The 19,921-nt window shown below is 35.8% G+C and overlaps 1 protein-coding gene and 1 non-coding gene across 2 annotated transcripts in view; one reads left to right on the forward strand and one right to left on the reverse strand.

The window, feature by feature from the left end:
* The window catches only part of LOC149904277 (uncharacterized), a 29,561-nt gene extending 9,907 nt beyond the window's left edge, over positions 1 to 19,654 (forward strand). Inside the window, exons 3-4 of the mRNA XM_090107746.1 lie at positions 14,406 to 14,502; positions 15,595 to 19,654. Of these exons, the coding sequence (XP_089963872.1) occupies positions 14,406 to 14,502; positions 15,595 to 15,815 (318 nt within the window). The 3' untranslated portion in view covers positions 15,816 to 19,654. The remainder of the gene's footprint in view (positions 1 to 14,405; positions 14,503 to 15,594) is intronic.
* Positions 17,791 to 17,867, reverse strand: TRNAP-CGG (transfer RNA proline (anticodon CGG)). The gene is given in 2 exon segments: positions 17,791 to 17,826; positions 17,831 to 17,867. It is a non-coding gene; the product is annotated as a tRNA-Pro (tRNA).
* Positions 19,655 to 19,921: the final 267 nt, after the last annotated feature.

The following is a 19,921-nucleotide window of genomic DNA, read 5'->3' on the forward strand; positions in this document are numbered from 1 at the left end:
AAAGCGTAACAAATATGAAATAACCCACTAAAACATTAGTTAACTATAATTATTAAAAAAATAAAAGTATAATATATAAGTAATAAAGTTATTACTTATCTTTTACTTAGACTTATGTTGATGGAATTTCACGTATCCCGATGACTTTTTTATTGTGTCATCGAGATACGTGAAATTTCATCAACATAAACCCCCATAAAAGATAAGTAATAACTTTATTACTTATATATTATACTTTTATTTTTTTAATAATTATAGTTAACTAATGTTTTAGTGGGTTATTTCATATTTGTTACGCTTTTAGGTAGTTATGTGAATTTGATGATATGTTAGTTATTTTTTAAATGTGTCTGGCTAGATGTAAGAACCATGAAAACTGTCTGGCTCTTAAGGTAATGTCTTTTTATAGGTCCCCAAGTAACATATATAAAATTTAGCTTTTAAACTATAATGAAAGTTAGGTACTATTTTATACACCCTTACTACCTGTTTCCTGCCAAAGTAACCACAACCCAAACTTGATAGTCGCTGGTCGTTCTTATCTGTATAGGAGACATATACAGAGAAACTTTCAACTTTCCGAAAGAAAGGAAAGTCTGGCCGTCGTGGGCTCTTGATCTATTTATTATTATTTGACATGAACGTAAAGAAATAGAGCACGTAAGAATTATGTATGAGTGGCCTTATCGCATACTACTTACAAGTAGCATGATGCTGCCAATAATATATATTGAAATGTCGTTTGAAAAGCAATCATAAGTAGTCTAAATGGGAATGGAATATTTAATATTATATTTTCGACGTCATTTAACAGCGGCAAAAAAAGTTTGAGGTAGGATAATGTTAAAAAATTCGAAGAAAATCCCATCCGCTATTTACTTAATTTTACGTAGGTACTAGGCACACTTGTTATTGATACGCACATATATCGTGGCACATATTAATAGCCAAATATTAAAAGAGCATTATTTTCTAAAACATAAAGTTAAACAAACCTCTCATTCATTATCAAAACTAGCGAGCGAGAGAGGGTCTTTTGAATCTCTAAGCAAAGTCGTGATATAACTAATGAGCAAATAAGCAATTACCATATTTACATTGTAGCCTGTAGGGCTGCAAGTTTCGTGGCTGGTTGACCTCGGGTCCGTTAACCCGGCTCTATGATTACCGCCCCCGCTGACCTCTGCAATTTTTCACACTTGATCTTGTTATTGCTCACGTTCAGCTAACTATCCATCAAATCAGTTAGACTAACTACTGTGGCCAATCGCGGAGTTAATTCAGTGAGAACCGCATCTATTTGCGGGTAAGGGGATATTCAGATGATTGTGGTATGATAAAATTGAGTATGCCGCAATATATTTAGTCAATGTTCGTATGATTTATCTTTCGTATATATACTGTATTATATCGGTGTTGTCCTATGTTATATCGCATGCTTGAACAATCCTCCTTTACATAAAATATCTCTCTGTCTACAGATTTGATGATTTGAGTGCCAAAAATGTACATTTTTCTACACTTAGAAGTCGTTACATTTATTTTACAGTTACGGTTGTACGTAAACGTATTATTTATCCTGCTTGCCAAAGTATAATGAGAAAACTTTTTATGAGTTACCACTTACCATTACACCTTTTGAAGACGAGAGCAAATGCTGAATAATATAATTGGAAAAGCACTTAACATACTTTTTAAAACCATCAGCTTAAAAAGTTCATTCCTCTGCCATAGATAATTTAAAAATACATGAAGCAGAAAATTTTAATTCTGTGATAAATCAACAAAAATAAATAAATTAAATCCAGACGGTTGAATATTCTCGTGAATTATCGTCGTCTAGTAAATCCATACTAATATTATAAATGTGAAAGTAACTCTGTCTGTCTGTCTGTTACTCAATCACGCCTAAACTACTAAACCAATTTGCATGCAATTTGGTATGGAGATATTTTGATACCCGAGAGCGAAGGCGCGGACCGCTAGTAGAAAATAAACCCTGTAAAGCGGGATACATCAAGATAGGTTTTGAAATACAATTCCATAACAAACAAGGTATACAATGAAACGAACCTGAACCCTGAAATTATTTACCTGAATGTTAAAAAATATTAGGTATGTATCCTTATTTATTCTGAGAAATGAGAATAATTCGTGTCCAAACTCAGTACTGGGCCACTGCGTCCGCGTCATGATGAACGCAGATTAAGGCCGGCTTAATGATCAATTAAGAGACCGCGGAAAAGATTCAAATTTAAAAGCAAACAATGCAATGTTCGGAGAAGCGTTAAAGCTTGCGGTTGATTCAGAGCGTGGAGAAAGTGATGATATCATTTCCCGCGATTATCCACTTACAGGCGTTTGTCCAGCTCATCATGGGTAATGTCAGATCGTTTACCAAGATCATCTCAATTCGTAACGTTGCACGCGATAGGAAATTGATGAGCCTGTTAACTAGATGTTGAGTTTGTCACAATCTAATGAATTAGATAAGATGTAGATTATAAAGATAAGAGTGAAGATAAAAAGAAAGGTGTAAGATACGCGTATTCGTAACCAGAACTTGACCTTCTGTTGGATACAATTAAATAAAAGGAAACAATCTACTCCATCTATTTTATGATAAAACAATTGGTCCCCATAAAAAACTATAATCACCTTCGTCATCTGAATTAAATTTACGCAATAATGCGTGCTTGTTGTTCAATGTTTAAGGTCACCGGTTGGTTAATTCGAGCTTAATTGTAAAATAAAAGGCGTGTGAAACCGTGGATTCATGTGTCTTGTAACAAAGAGGTCGTAGGAAGTGAACGAAGCAAGGCCGGGACCCGAGGAGGCATTGTGTTCGTTGCCAACACTCGAGATATACATCGATTTTAGGTTATTGTTTTTCTCGAGAGCTTTTGACTAGTCATAGTTATTTCTAAAGTGCATGATGTGTATAGTGCTTCATAGCAACTGCTTATTCATAGCAACAGAGTCAAAATATAATATTAGAAATTTTTGGCTCTTCGGAAATTGGCATTTACAATACGACATGGAATAAGAAATGTTAAATTTATTTGTTATGCTTGGAAAAAAAACTTATCAGCTTTAAATAATTTTAACTAATCATTCCGAACCATATTCAACTAAGAGTACCTAGTACCTACATAAATAACATTATCTGAATTTGTTCTACCTTAGTGCACAGTACTATAAACCACATGGTTTCGACCCTTCATTCTATATCCTGCACGGATGTGTGCATGTGGTCGGCGGTCGGCGCCAGACGTCGATGAAATCACATCGCAAACAATCAGCGAGGTGGTCGTGAGGTGGCCAATTGAGCCGGACAATTATCTTGTTAACGACCTCGAGACATGTCGCATAATTGCCGATCAGTGATCACGCCATGTCAACGCGAATATGTTGCTATAAAGATAATTAAGGGATCGATTTACTGAAGATGTGTTCTGAATTAGACGTTAGATCGCTTAATGATAATTTAGGTTATGCGTTCTACGTATTGAACCAAAATTATCCGCATAAAGGCTTCTCAAGTGTAGAAATGAATCGGCTTTGAATAAAACAACCCTTTATTTGTACTTAGGAAGTAAATATTATACATGCCAGTAATTAAGGTTAATTTAAAGATTAAAACCAGTCATTGTCCAGTATAATCTTCCACACTCGGCCGGTAACTATTAATTAAGGATATGCGTGACAGAGAATGGCTTCTCTATATAATACTGTATAATGATATGATCAGGTAGACTAAAGGTAATCGGGAAATCGGCTCGCGGTGTGCTGAAGCCAGTAAAATGCGGGAGTAAACCTGAGTTGGGTCGATAGTCGATACACATAGCACTGGACTTGTCAAGGTACTATATTTTCGTAAGAATTGTTGTCAGGTGTGATAATAGTAAAGGGAGAGATGAATAGATATATTACATTTTGGGGCATAATCTGTATTTGTACGTTTGTAATAGGCAAAACTCGGCGCTGGTATTCAGAAGACGTCATTGTCAACCCGTTGTTCGATTTTTTTTTTCAAATCAATGTAACTATTATCAGGTAAACAGTAGGTAACTTACATAGATAATATCAAATTGAAGTTCTAAATAGTTTCATTTATGCTAGAGCTGCATAGAGCAGTCGATTAGTCAATTTGAAGTCCATCTAGCAATTAATAAAGACAAATCGTTATTGATATTTTGTTAGGTCTCGCCTGCCTCCATATGAGTATGTGTATCAAATAAAGTCGATGTCCGGCTGCCGACTTCCGACTGCCGGCTCGCTCGTCTCGACGTCTAGTCTACACGATTTTAATATCATTCACTTTAATATACCTTGACGTGGATTCATTTTAGAGAAAGACGTTTTGTTGGAAACTGAAATTCACAATAGTTTGAAAATAAGTAAAATAAACAAAGTACATTGTGCTAATAGTCTATAAGTGAAAATCATGTTCCAGTACTTGAACTGGCTGTACGTGAACGAGTTTTTACAATCTACGCATCTAGGACTTTGAACTTATAGGCTCGTTTATCGCTGTGGAAAGTCACGCACAACTTAGTTTGCTTCTAAATTAAACTTCAGAAGTTTCACAACTCTATACAACAGTAATTAGGACATCACACAAGTGAGTGACTCCTACAAAGGAGCCAGAATTTATGTTTAAATTAGCGGTTATCTAAAAGAAGTTTAGAACATTGACAGACAATAGTTGATAAATGGACAGTAGCCATTTCTTATCTAATCTAGTGATAGTGTTGAACTTTTGTAAATCATAGCACACGATACAATATGAAAGTTATATTAGATAACAGGCTTGTGCGATAATATCGAATGTCAGCACGTGACCGATTTACCTCAATACACGGCCCTAATCGGAGTCGGCAGACCATTGTTATTTGCCGATAATCTTGTAAACATAATTCAGCTGATAGGCTCCTATCGAATATTTTATGTCTTATGTTACGGATAATTTGCAAAATAATTTTGCACGTACAACTTTCTTTTTTGTTTGCCCTCCGCTCATTGTTACACCTGAATAGGTTTTGTTTTGCTTTGAATATTTGTATTAAAACAATAACCATCAGCATAACCAGAGTGGCAGAGATGAAAAGCACCCTGAAAACTTTCCGTTTCATAAGACTTTGTTTGTGCGAAAATATTCCGTTGATTAATAGCTACCGACATTTGAACACAGTAATCATGCAAATGAGATTGTTGAGATTCTTGAAGATATTTAAATAACCGCATGATAAAGCTTTGCCTTTGATATAACTCATCGTTTAATCATCAGTTATATCAAGATTATCGGTAAAATTAATCTCTGGTTGAATTAAACCAATAAGGTTTTCAGAGTGTTGTAAAACTTATAAGTATAATTCCTGTGAAATAGTGTATAACTCGTTGCTTCCACTAGCGTGTTAATTTTTTTTTCTATGATACATGTCTTATTTTTTCGTTATATAATTCCCGATATAGGCGTAAGGCTCTCAACACATGAACCAGTTCTACAAGGTCATGTTGCTGTGAGATATTTAGTTAAATAGTTTGTTTCTATGCCTACTTTTTATCACGAAATCGGAATTCCCATGATATTGATATATTACGTTTGTTATCAATTCGATAATTTACTTATTTATTGATGTCCATTTTAAATAGTCCGTAGTTTTAAACATTTTAGCATTTTTAACGGACGATGGTGATTTTAACCTGTCAGCTCACCTGTAACAGTATGACTTCGTTACTACTAATTCAGCATCAGGATTCGTAATAAACAACTTGACTATCAGGTACCTCACGACGCTTCAAATTGAATTTGGCGCCTGCCACAGGGCATAATTTCATAGATATGAGCACGACTTATTTGAGACAGATTTTCAGTATTAATTCCGAACGTCCTAATATTCTTATTAAGTTTAAAGATACACTTTATAAATTGTTCACATTAAAAAAACCCTTTACCTACCAAGACATTTACAAATGTACCTGGAAATTAATATCTATATAATTACACGCAACGTATCCAAGTAATTACAAGACGGATAGATAGGTGTGGGTCTGGGCGGTCAGTGACTGGCGGCAATCTATCATGTTGATAGGCGATAGCTTTGTAAACACGACCGCTGCTGAGATTTCTTTGTGTCTTTGAGGATGAAGAAAAAATGTGGTAATATACATGTCGAAATTGATTATTATTATAATCATAATTTTATTCGAAGAATAATAATCTCCCGTTTAAGGCCGGCTTATAACTATAAGTGCCAGAAAAGCTTTTTGCGTGCTCAAGCTAAAATAAGTATAAACTATAATTTAAATCATCTTCAGTGTAGACGTTGTACGCACGTAGTATGCATAAATACGTGTAGACAGCGTCTCCAGTGAAGCGTTTAATACTTGAATTTTCTCGGACGGATGCCGGTGCATTTTCCAGTCTTTTAACCCAACATCATGAAATTATATTGAGTTTGCATGAAACATCTTTGTTTAGCTATGCATGAGAGAATCGTAGCTTATTCGCATTTAATATACTTCGTGTTTGACAATGCATATATTTACCGAGGTACCTAAAAGAACTTTGCTCCCAGAGTTTGGAGGAATATTAGTTAGGATTTTGGGGAGAATGACACGAGTAGTGAGCTCCGTGGATAAAGTGGCGTAAGCGACGTCGAGACGAGTCGAGAGCTGCTTTGTGCTTAGTGCTTACTTAGTGCCTAGCCGTCGAGTGGGATGAGGGATCCTACAGCGTCTTGACCGGCAAGCGATGAATAGCTCGCTTCGGTGCTTCACAGTATCTATGTGCAGATCCTTGAAAACTTTTACGTGCCAATATTCTAGAAGGCTTTGTTTAGAATCTGACGTTTGATACTGAAATAGATTATTAGAGGGTGTAACTTCAGAGTCACAGCCACAGGTCACAGCATATATTTGAAGTATATTTTCATGGTTTGAATGCTACCGTATTACAACAATTTTAATTATAGAACCTGTATCGATCAAATTGTTTTTTAGTTCAGAGATCAAAACTCGGAAGCGGATAACTGTCATTCAAAAAATTTCTTTTTTCAGTATTTTATTACACCGGATCACATACGTGTTCTAGATTTTAGACAATAGTTGTACGTATTAATTACAGCATTGTGTTCTGTGTGTGTGTGTGTACCGCTAGCGACAGTTATCCTTTGTGGGCCCGCGGACCGTGACGGAAGTCGGGTTACCGCAATCATATCGCATGGGATTTACATGTTTCACTTTCTAATGTACTATTAGGGTTGCCGTTGTCAATAATTACTATTGTAATGCTTCTACAACCAAATATTAATCTGTGACGAACTGACGAGCTCATACTGTCATACAGCGTCCTATTCGTCAATAAATTTAGTGTCGAATTTACTGCACTACAATATTATCATTTATTTTATCCACGTAAACGAGAACAGTAAGATTTTCCGTATTCCAACATACTTTTGCTATTTTTCGATTATTTTATTCCTTCCTTCCTTCCTTTCCTTCCTTTCCTTTATTTCCTTCTGATTGTGTAACTAAAAAGTTATACAGAATTTTTCAATCGAAAAAACAATAGTGGCGTTCCGCGCTAGTGTATGTCGAAAATTCGTGATTAATATACGTTAAGGGCTTTGAACTGATTTTCTACATAATACAATACTATGAGCTTTGTTGTCCAGTACTTTGATCCCTTATCTGATATCCAATCACCAGTGTCATAATTCAATATCATTGCGTTAATCCTTAAATCTCTTTTAAACAATGTGTGTTTTTTGCGTCTTAGTAAACAATTTTTTGGTAAAGCAATTCTTAAATAGAGTTTATTCTGAAAAAATACTCCCGGAAAGTATGGGTCTACTAGCTTCCAATCAACATTCCGTTATAAATTTTGAGCTTTATTTAATTATTTTACTTCTATGATAAATTGAAAACGATCTCATTTAATAATACGATTAAAGCGGTGGCAGCCCTACTAGATCTATTGTTGGCGTTAATCTCAGTGAAAGCGCACGCGCAGGACCCTGACTGCCCAGTCGCGTGCGCGGTGTGGGTGACCCAACGGCCGCGGTTGTACATTTATTTATTTTTGCATTATCATATATTTTTGAAATGCTTTCATACAATAAAAAAGAAAACTTACATATGATAAAATAAAATTACATACATTTTTTATTGACTGAAAAATCAGAGATACATATAATGATTAAATTTACCACACAAGGCTTTTCATATAACTAACCTTTAGTTTAGCGTTGTTTAAATACCGTGTCTACAACTCTACAATGTACTACTCTTCAAATTTATTAATGTTCGCTTTCTTGCTTTGCTTTGCTTTGCTTTGCTTTTGCTTTGCTTTGCTTTTTGCTTAATAAAAAACGACGTAGATTTTACATTTATTGTAATAAAATTTGCCAAATGACGAGGATATAAGTCAAGTCTTCCGTTCCAATAACACATTAACATATATTCACATGTCTCGATAACTTATCGCGGATCCGAAACATTAGTCTGCTTGTGATATCGTTACTCGTTTATCTGATACAGAACTCGAGGGTGTCGACCCAATGCCTAATTTAATATTGCAATCTTATCGGAAATTCGCTGTTACCTGCGGTAACTAACGTTTGCTATTTAAATAGTATTTGTTTTAACATCTAAGACCTTTTGATGATTTATTATTCTGTTTCTACGAATGTTAAAATATATTTTCTCATTCTGTTTTCTAATAAAATATTCAACAACTTCACAGTGATGACAAAGAACGTGTGCGTTGAATATTACGAGCGCGGATTAAAATTTTCGTTATAAACGCATATAAAACAGGAAAAAAAGGATCATCCCACGTCCTTCCAAAAGTCCCAAGCTAATAAGCTTGTCTACTGACATACGCCATCACACGCTTCACGTCTTAGGTGATTTTAATATTATCATTTCTTGTATTGAAAAAATAATGCTTTGCTTTACTTTTATAAAATAATTAGAAATTTTTGTGTCTGATAATAATTTACCTGCCACAAAAAATGGGCTTACGTCAGGATGTCAAGGAAATCATAAAATTCACATTTTCAAAAGCTTGGTTAATCTATGGACAAAATCGCAATCATCGTTATTCGTTATTGAATCCCCTACCCAGGATTACGAAAACATTGAACAAACAAAAACATCTTTTGCATAATTCGACCATTTATACGCCGAAGAGATGGTGTCCCATTATTTCGGCGTTGAGTTGGCAAGTCGGTGTGAGGTTAATTAATAATAATTAGTGATTTCGGTCACCAACACCGGCGGCCTCAGATGATCTCAGATCTCTGTACTATTAACGCCGACGCTAAATTAATTCAATTTCCTCACAAAACATTATCAAAGCGACCCGCCGCATCCTACCAACCCACTTTCTTTGAACGATTATGGTAATGGAACACTAAATTTATCTTTGTGTAAAAGTTCTTCTCTTCAATAGAGACGCGCAGTGAATTCATTTTTAAATGTATACTTACGTTTAAGTATACATTTAAGATTTTTTTTCAATCACGCTACGCTTATAGGTGACTTCATGAACGTCCCAATTTCCAAATTACATAGTTCCCAATTCAAAAACATGAGATATGTTTTTCCCATTCGAATTACATACAAGTTACTTATCAGTTAACAAGTATTCCCTTTGATAATTTATAATTTCCTAACAAACTCCTACTTTCTAGTAATATAGCAACATTAGAAGTACAAGCAAGTTCGTTATGTGGTAGGTCAAAGGATAGCGGGCTGGGATCGCGCGGCAGTGTAAGTAACGCGGCGCGCGCTGGTCCTTAACCTTGCGCCGACGACTGACCCAATTCAGAGGGTTAGGCCACGAATATAGCGGGAACTATTTGCCTAGATATTATTCGATTTTAAAAAGACTTTCTCTTAAGCTTTTTAATGTATTAGTAGAACTATACACTTCCTTTATGTTAGACATTTATAACGATACGCAGGTCGCATTTTTTTTAATAAGTAAAAGTTACAACTGCTATAGTGCAGGAATTATTGCTAACTTAACTTTTAAAACTTTTAAATCGGATATTTAGAAAAAATAAATTGCGGTGGTAGACGTTTCGCTGTATACTTTGAAATAATTTGGAAAATCCAAAAGTGCACGCCTCATAATTTTTTTTTAATAAATATTTATTAATTATTATTTTTGTTTATTTAATAACAATTAAACCACATCGAATCAGACCCTGAAAAATGAAAGGGTTCTATTCCTGAGCATACTCAAGCGTAAGAGAAAAAAAAAGACTCGATTAGTAAAGTATTTCGGTCGCTATCGTGTTAACAAGAATAAAACCGGCCAAGTGCGAGTCGGGCTCGCGCACAAAGGGTTCCGTAGCAGCAAATATAATAAATTACAGTTAAATCAACCTATCTCAAAAACTATAAGAGATACTTTGATCAAACCAAAAATCGTTGAAAGAGTTAATTAGCATGCATCACCTCTATTTTTTTTAGAATTTTATACCCCGTAGTTATAAAAATAGAGGGGGGGGGACATACTTTTTACGACTTTGAGAGCTGATATCTCAAAAACCGTTCACTTTAAGAAAAATGTTTTTTAGAAAACTTTATATCATTTTAAAAGACCTTTCCATTGATACCCCACACGGGTATGTACATCGAAAAAAAAAATTTCATCCCTCAGTTACATGTATGGGGGGCCCCACCCCCAATTCTTTTTTTTACTATTTAGTGTCATATTTTTGTAGCGGTTCATACAACACATATTCCCATCAAATTTCATCACTGTAGTACTTATAGTTTCCGAGTAAATCGGCTGTGACAGACGGACAGACGGACAGACGGACAGACGGACATGACGAAACTATAAGGGTTCCGTTTTTGCCATTTTGGCTACGGAACCCTAAAAAGGATCCGCACATACAGACACACGGACGTCCAAGACAGAACTTTTTTAAACTGTTTTTTAACTAGTTTAAATAACAAAAATGACATCAAAAATATCATGAACGTTAAAAATAGCGTTTTTTCTTAATATGTGTGTGTATGTATTATCTTACAAGTGCAATGTATGATACATAAAGACATTTTAAGTTTGAAAAATCAGATGTTTTGCGCGAAGTGACAGTAGTACCCACCTCAACGCTTCGCTTATGAGGCGTGCAATAGATTACATGATTCTAAACATTCTGCAGTGTTCATAACCACTGTATTTCAGTGGTAATTTCAAAATGTTAAAAAGACTGCCCAATATGTTGTATGTATAAGGTATCGCTTCTTTCTTAGCTCCAAGTCGTAGCCAGCGTTGCAAGGAGCTGACATTGATCCCCTTTCCTCGGAGCTGAGTAGCTATACATCTTCTAGCGAATAGAGCCTTTGACCTACATATCGTGTTTATGTTATGTATCTCTTTACAAAAATGTATTCTTTGTTTACTTTTGAAAACTTTCACATCATTGGCTGAAAGACAGTAATATATATGTATAGTTACTGGCTTCAGTGTCGTTTGTTGTATTCTTGAATGATTACAAAATCACAATAAACGTTTCTGTAATATCTAGCTCATTCTCATTCATTGTAGTTGAGCGAAGCACGTGCCACACGCCTAATTGGGAGATGTTATAAGTTGTAAAGGAATGCCAGGCAAGATCAAGGTTACGTAACAAAGGCGGGGTTTTATGGTACAGTACGTTATCAGCTTTATTCTTTCCTTTTGCTGGGTATCTGATATACCTTTATCTTATTTCTGGAATCTTTATCTCCTTTCTTGAGACTCTCATGGAAGATTCTGGGCATACACCGATAGACGATACCATGGATGTCGAGTACGGCTGTTATAAAAATTTTCGTCTATGAATCTATTATTGAAGCGTGTATCAGAGTTATTATTAGTGCGTGGCGTCAGCAAATTATCGCGCGCCATACGTTAGGTGGCGGGCGAAGGAAGGACTCATTGAATCCACTAATTCGATCACACACACCGTGTGACATCGCGCGACATCTGCCATTGAGATTTATATCCACAGAGGAAATCATTAAGACACGCCGCACGGGTCCAGAAGTAATTGTAAGCTTAGTAAACGAGAATACAAGGAAAACTCATATTATAATACCATCACATATCAGCAAAACGTAGATCTCAAGAGTATTTTCGGAATCTTAGTCAAGAATGGAAAAGAACGGTTCTTGATTGAGGAATATACAATTATAATTGCCTACTTACATACAAATTTAATATATTTTATTATGAATGCAATCTAACTGAAAAGCAATATTTTCTAAACCCACCTTTCATGTAAATAAGGTAGGCAAGGTGTTGGAAATAAAATATGCGCCCTAAATCTAGGCAGGTTCCCTTGATGTCTATCTGTTACATTATGTAAGCCGGGCGCCTGGGGTTATACTCTGCTTGCTAAACATTTCTACAGTACGTTCACGTTTTTCCTACATAAGTTCCTACATATTGACGGAACAATTGTCAATAGTAAATGTTTCATGAATGAAACATTATCCGACTAGATTACCTCTGATGGATTAAAGTTTTTAAATCAATTAAAATCATGGTAGTGTAATGAAATATATATACATAATTGTCACATCATACTTCGCATCATCACTATCTCCTACTAGGAACCTAGTTTTAATCCATCCCGACCTTTTTGTACCGTATCCAAAAATAACGATAAAACGTAGCGATAAAAGTGACGGGTATGGGTCGGTGCGCGCCCGTGACCGTCACTACTATTTACATTTTGTACGCAAATTATGCGTGCCCCAGATACTACCTTAAAGGGCGCTGTGACCATTAAAAAGTGGGACTAGATAAAGGCCAAAGATAACTATTATGCAATTTGAATGAGGACACTAAACCTTTATTGCTTAGGGAAAGCTCATGAGTAGTGTTGATCTGCAATGTGATTATATAATCTTATTTAGATAGATCGCCTTATTAGTATCTAGGGCTATATGAATTGTTGTAAACTACTGCTAATTGCCTCGTTGCTCGACTCTCGAAAGGAAAATAGGACTCCGCGGCTTTTCTTTCTTCAGGAAGTACATACATCTTAAAATTTTATTTTCTGAGACAAAATTAAAAATAAGTGCATTGTAGTTAATTTCATAAAAATAGATATTTGAGAAATATTTCCGACCGGTATAGTGTGACAATAGATCACTGTAACGATAATGTTACCAGCGGTGGTCTACTCTCACCACATGTGATATCAACTGTCGCATAATATCGGTAACTTATACAAATGGCACTAACTCCGACTAAAACTTTCATTGCTCAACAATCATTGTCTTTTTCCCATACTTTCTGAATACTCAACAAACAAAGTGTTCCTAAAAAAATGAGTAATTCACAAAACATACGCTACGTTAAATAATGTAGCTGTATCTTCTATGAGTTCGAGTTGTAAATAAACAAAATGAAACTCCGATACGTCTAAAATAGTGTGTTAACCATAATAACTATAGTTGTTAGAGTAACATAGTCATAAACGGATAGTGCAAATCTGAACACATCCAGTTGCCAGGCGGCAGCGCGATGTCATGTTTTATTTCGGGAGCCACGGAGTCTGACGCGAGCGGTTCCCCACTGTCTCGCTACACGCGCGCTAATCACTGTTACAATGAACCCATTGATTGAATGTTACTATACGTGTAGCCGAAACGAGCGAGAGATTGCCTAATAAGCGAGAAAAAATCACAAGCTTATCTGCCGTTTTCAGAGTTTTAGGGTCGTGAGATAATACTGATCTTCCTATATTCGTTACTGATTGGTATAACATGCGTATGTTTGATGTAAATGAACCTGACAATAAAGGGTGTGCTTCAGCTGCGATCAGCTCATGACCTTATCTCCCATTGTTTGTGCTTTAGGCAGTCTAGTCACGGCTGATTCGCGTTAGCAGTCTTGTTCTAGCCCATGTCCTGCGTCACGGTCCACATGCCGCAAACAATGTGCTGCTAAAGCTGGTATACAAATAGGATGTGACGATCATTTCTGGTGACGTTGACACCGACCCATACAATGGGTGATTTACGGCGGCTTCGGACACAAGTGCACGATTTGATGCTTCCCAGAACACTAGTCAATGGCTGTTTGTTTCCATTCGATTATAGATTGTCAATTAAGCTTATCTGAAGATGGCTTCTGGTAAACCGATACAATATTTATGTAGATGAGATGGTATTTAAATGGATGTATGAATTCTTTATGGTTTTAAAAGATCTATACATGAGTGAAACACTATTTCAGCCTGCATACAAAGAGTATCATATTTCGAGAATTTTAGGGTTGGTTGGTTTTCCATATATATATGAGGCAAACCGTCACTCAATTGCGTTCAAAGAGTCTATAGAATTTGCAAAGTTTTGCACATATCTACAATAGAACATGTTTGCAGGAAGCCGAGCTAAGCACGTGGACGGCGTTCCTGCAGCGCGCGGTGGACGCCACTTATAACACCGAGGTGGTCATCGACAACCTGCACAATATGATTGGTGCGTATCATCCCTAATTAGTTATTTTATCTTAATGACAAAATTTAAGTAACAAGTTAATAGTTTTTTTGGTCGGAGGCGTTATGAAGTTTCCGGTGAATAAGTATGTAGCAGAAATGATGAAGCTCTGAATTTTGTTTCTCAATTTTGTAAATAGTAATTAATTATGAACTATTACATTCCGTGTTAAATAAAAGGGTATTTATTGCTATAGATAACATAATAGAGCCTTATACAAAAGTGACTTAAATAATTAGAAAAGTTACCACATGCAAAAAGGTGTAAGCTGCACGATTTATTCAATAATACATAAAATGTGGAAGGTAAAAATATTGTTTTTTATTGTACCAACCATCGATACAGGTTATTTGTTGTCGGTAACGATTTCGGTCACGCAATTTTCAGCGTAGTACCGCAGTGGGCGACCGCACAATAAACAAAAACATACAACCTTTCGCTCTGTGATTCAGAAATACATATTTTATACCTGGACCACGCATAAAATTTGTTTTTCGAAACTTTTAACACGTTAATAAAATAAATATGAACACGTTTGCGGACGTCGTAATTCATTTTTAGTCGTAATTTATTATTAGTTATATTGCACGCCTCATAAGCGAAGCGTTGAGGTGGGTACTACTGTCACTTCGCGCAAAACATCTGATTTTTCAAACTTAAAATGTCTTTATGTATCATACATTGCACTTGTAAGATAATACATACACACACATATTAAGAAAAAACACTATTTTTAACGTTCATGATATTTTTGATGTCATTTTTGTTATTTAAACTAGTTAAAAAACAGTTTAAAAAAGTTCTGTCTTGGACGTCCGTGTGTCTGTATGTGCGGATCCTTTTTCTTGTTAACACGATAGCGACCGAAATACTTTACTAATCGAGTCTTTTTTTTTCTCTTACGCCTGAGTATGCTCAGGAATAGAACCCTTTCATTTTTCAGGGTCTGATTCGATGTGGTTTAATTGTTATTAAATAAACAAAAATAATAATTAATAAATATTTATTAAAAAAAAATTATGAGGCGTGCACTTTTGGATTTTCCAAATTATTTATGTATGTTTTTAATCGTAGCTGAGCAGCGTCGCTGCGTCCGCGAAGTGTCATCTAGTAGTGTGTTCACATCGCTGTGCGGAGCGAGCGAAGGGGAGGGTGCAGGGGATGGTGTTGCGGGGGGTGAGGGTGCTGGGGTCGGGGATGGAGAGGGGGAGGGCGTGACGTCCCCGCGGTCGCCGGTGGAGCGGCGCGCGCTGGCGGCCGCGGCGGCGTGCAGCACGCCCATCCCGCGCGACTAGCGGCGCTCGCTCGCGGCGCTGTGCTGCCGCCCGTACCGCCCGCGACCCGCCACGCTCTAGCGCGCCCGCTTATCGCCGCCGCTCGTCAATATAAACGCTCCTCGATCCAATAACGCATCAAACTATCCCCAGATACAGTGTTCGAGTCGAATGTAGCGCGATATAAATACGTTGTCGCGGCACGTCCGGCGAATAAACCGCGGTGTAAAAATTCAAGGGCGGCCATTTTATTTTATAGTCGAGTGATGGACGTCAATATGTTGCATAATGTACGAAATTATCGATCTATATTGTGCCGGTGCCAAATCGCCGGCCGAGTCGATCGGTGGGCTCGGACGATGTTAATTACGGCGGTTTACATTTATATTGTATTGTATTAATAAAATTGCTCTATTTCGATGTATATAACGCTTTGTTCGATTTTGAATGTATTAAATTTTGTATGTAGTGTATTTTAACAGTAATATAAAAAAACATAATAATGTAAGCAGGAAAGACGTGGGTTTTGTTGTGAACGACGCAACCGTCTCAAGGAAGACAAATCGATCGCGGGACACGTGTGCTTGAGTCGTGATGAAAAATTATACACGTTATATGAAAAATTAGCCGAATAGACACATAATATAAAAAGACGTGTGGCACTCGGGGACTGCCGCGGTAAAGCTATTGCATGCTATGCCTTCAAGCCACACCTCCGTGTCCGTCGGAGTGGGGAGCGTGAGGTTTTTTCGTTTCGGAATTTCTTGATTCGGTCCCCGCGCTCAAGGCCCGCGATAGAAGCTATGCAGTAGCTTAAAAATATTTGTTTATATCTTACGAGCTAAAAGCTTACTCCATTCCATAAACATTATTTCGATGTCTTATTCGAAAATATAAAATAATAAAATATAATCTATGATATATAAAAAAGCTAGATACGTTACCCGCTCTCTATTTTGGCAAGAAAAACTCAGCTAAGTGCCCGAGTTTCACTTAGTCACGCACCATTCAGCGTCGTGGCTGGACGTTCTTTTTATATTTTAATCGGCAGTTGTTATTACGAAGTACATGAGTGAGACATGTATTATGTCTCGTGCGTAAGAGTGAAAGAGAGAACAACTGTATTGGTGATAATGCGTTAGTAAGTAGGTATGTATTAATTACGCTGTTTTTTAGTGCAATGATGTTGGCGTATGCCGCGTCTACTAGTATAATAGAGTCATTGAATATAATCGATTTGTTTCCTTAAGACGGCGGAAGGTACGCGGTGTGACCATACTGCCTTATCGTGTGTTCAATTCGCGCAAACTGCCGAATCTATTGTATCTATAATCTTATGCATTTATTTTATAAATAACTAATTGATGGGCTCTACATATTTAACAAAATATATGTATTGAAATGTTTACTTAGATATATTTCAAGTTTATATAAAAAGGATATTTATATGTTTGTCAAAATTGTAATCCACTGAACTCCGTATAAAATATTTGGGTCAATTATAAAGTGCATCGAATATGTAGAGCCTCCATACTGAAGCCTTATTTTATGTATCGCTTAACGACTGAGATCTGTACTCGTATAGTAAGTAGTTTATTTAGTATATAATTGTTGTATTCGCTTCTTTACATAGTCTTACTCGTTACTTGTAATGTAAGTATCACGTTTTGCGCGTTTTTTGATATCTTTACAAATTCTAGTGTGGACTCGTCGAGTTTTTGAATAAACGTAGGTTTACAGTATTAATAAGCAATAACTCAAATATGTGTGTATAATAGTGCACAGTGGAATATGTATTGTATGATTTCTTGACATGGTAAAAATATATTGATATAATGTACATAGTTAAATTAAATTTACACATGATTATTAATTAATTCTGTTTTATACATCCAAGCTAGTAAAGAACTTAAGTCTTAACTGAAATTGATAGTTTTGGTTTAATGGCATTCAAATGCTTTATAAATATAAATTTATAAAGAATAGAAAAAATTCGATCACGAGGCGGGACTCGAACCCGCATCCTTTCGCGCCATTCCGGGGCGGATGCCTGACCAACTCGGCCACTCGTGAGTTCGTGACCCGCCAGAGCGATCGAATTTATTCTATTCTTTCAGTTTTTTATGTGTCTAAGGGACACACCGCGCGCCATCTATTGAGATGATTAACAACCACCTCAAGTCTTAACTGAAAGAATATTCCAGTTGTAAGTAAAAATAATTCAATTGGTAATAATTTGTCTTTGCATTCTCAGAGACGGCATAATAACATAACAAATACGCTAATAGTGTGTTCTATCACAGCATTCACTAAATCTCTCGAAACTACTTCATGCATTATATCTGACACATGTTCATTGTTCAATTCGGAATGTCTTACTTTGTTTATCAAACCTTAACATTTATTTATTCAATTAGACTTATTCTGTTGGTTTAATGCTCTAAAGTCTAAGCTTATTCTAATTGAATTGTCAAAATAGTATTACCATTAACCACCTATTCGGAAAGCAGTTTCTCAGGAGAAGAACAGGCAAGAAACTCCGTAGTTGCAACAAAATAACTGCGCGTGTGAAAAGTATTATTAATTTTCTAGTGTTTATGAATTCCCTCATACAATACATATGACATTGTGCAAAACGGCCAAATTTTGCTTAGTTATCGAGTTTAGTATCGTAATATTGTATAGTATCGTATCTACCTCCGCTTAACGACGCGCTGCCAATATCTTGCTTCTGTCTTAAGTACGTTGAACTTATAGCTCATACCTATTATGTATATTACTTTCGTACGTATTTTGTAGAAAAACTCAGGTTTAAGAAGTTTGAGAATTTTTGGATTTATCTCATAGAATAGTGTAGTGTTTAATCAATTTTTTACATTATAAATGTGTATCGATTTGTCTTACATTTATGATGTTGGTCTGGCGGTTGCAATGAAATGAAATTACTTTTTTATGTAAGAAAAAGTTATGATGAAATAATTTCAATAAAATTTAACGAATCTTCATAATGTCTTTTGACCGTCAGACTGACATTAAATTTCAATTGTTTACATAAATTCAACGAAATATAATAATGTTTATTGTATATTTAATTCGATGGGACCTTAAATCTTGTTGTCTGACTTTGCTATTAATCTCTCGGTGCAAACTTGGAAGTTGTTTATAAATATGTACTTTTATAAAAAGTTTGTGTTATAATGTTTTAATAGATCAAATCAAGAAATTGCAATAATTGCAAAACTAGAATAATTATGAAATGTATGAAATTTGTTTAAGATCATATGTTATAGCAAATAAATGCTACCAAATTGTTATTATGAAATTGGCCCTTACAAGATAAAAATATCGTATTCTTCCAAGTTTGTTCTGACCTCTAGTTGTTGTGGATTTTTAGACTTCTCTATATAAATTATAACTGTTTGATATAACGAGAATATATGAAGTTTATCGTAGACATTATCGTAGGAAGCCGGGTTGTTACGTGTTACTGTATTGAATGCTAGCTTTTCTGTGAAACGCGGGATTCGAGAGCTTTTTAACACGCGTTTATTAGCTTTACCTGTATGTAACCGACTCCTAAAGACTATTTTGATCCACTTTAAAACAAAGTAAACAAAATTTTAATTCCAATTTTGTAAGTATACTTTATCAACGGTGACAATACAGTAATTTCATGAGATTAAGCGTGTTTTTAAATAAAGTCTAAGATATCAATACTTTCATTAATATTTTTTGCTCAGACGTGTTAATAAATACATAGTAAAACAGTCTCTCGAATACCGTGTTGGCGTTCGCTGTGTGTTCATATAATATTGTATAGGTCTAGCCACCTAGCAAACTGGACGCGATGTGGTCGGCCGTCGGACGAAGGACCCGGCGCGCCCCGCGGTGGCGTCAAGCGGGAGCTATACAACCCTTCTGGAAATATATTATTGCTATGTTGTTATATCGATTATGTATTTAAATTGTTGAATTTACTTTCCTTTGATCTCATAAGTAAAAGTAATTTGGTATTTTCAAAACTCAAAACTTTTTGTTAATGTTCATTATTAAACTACCTCCAAAAACTTTTCTTTTCAATTGTTCAAACACCGAGGTTATTGCTTGGTGGATTGAACTCGCAGATC

The sequence above is a fragment of the Colias eurytheme genome, chromosome 12 (assembly GCF_061535395.1).
Source record: "Colias eurytheme isolate Ceu_HAF_F1 chromosome 12, ilColEury1 Martin Lab GWU primary, whole genome shotgun sequence".
NCBI classification, from domain to species: Eukaryota; Metazoa; Arthropoda; class Insecta; order Lepidoptera; family Pieridae; genus Colias; species Colias eurytheme.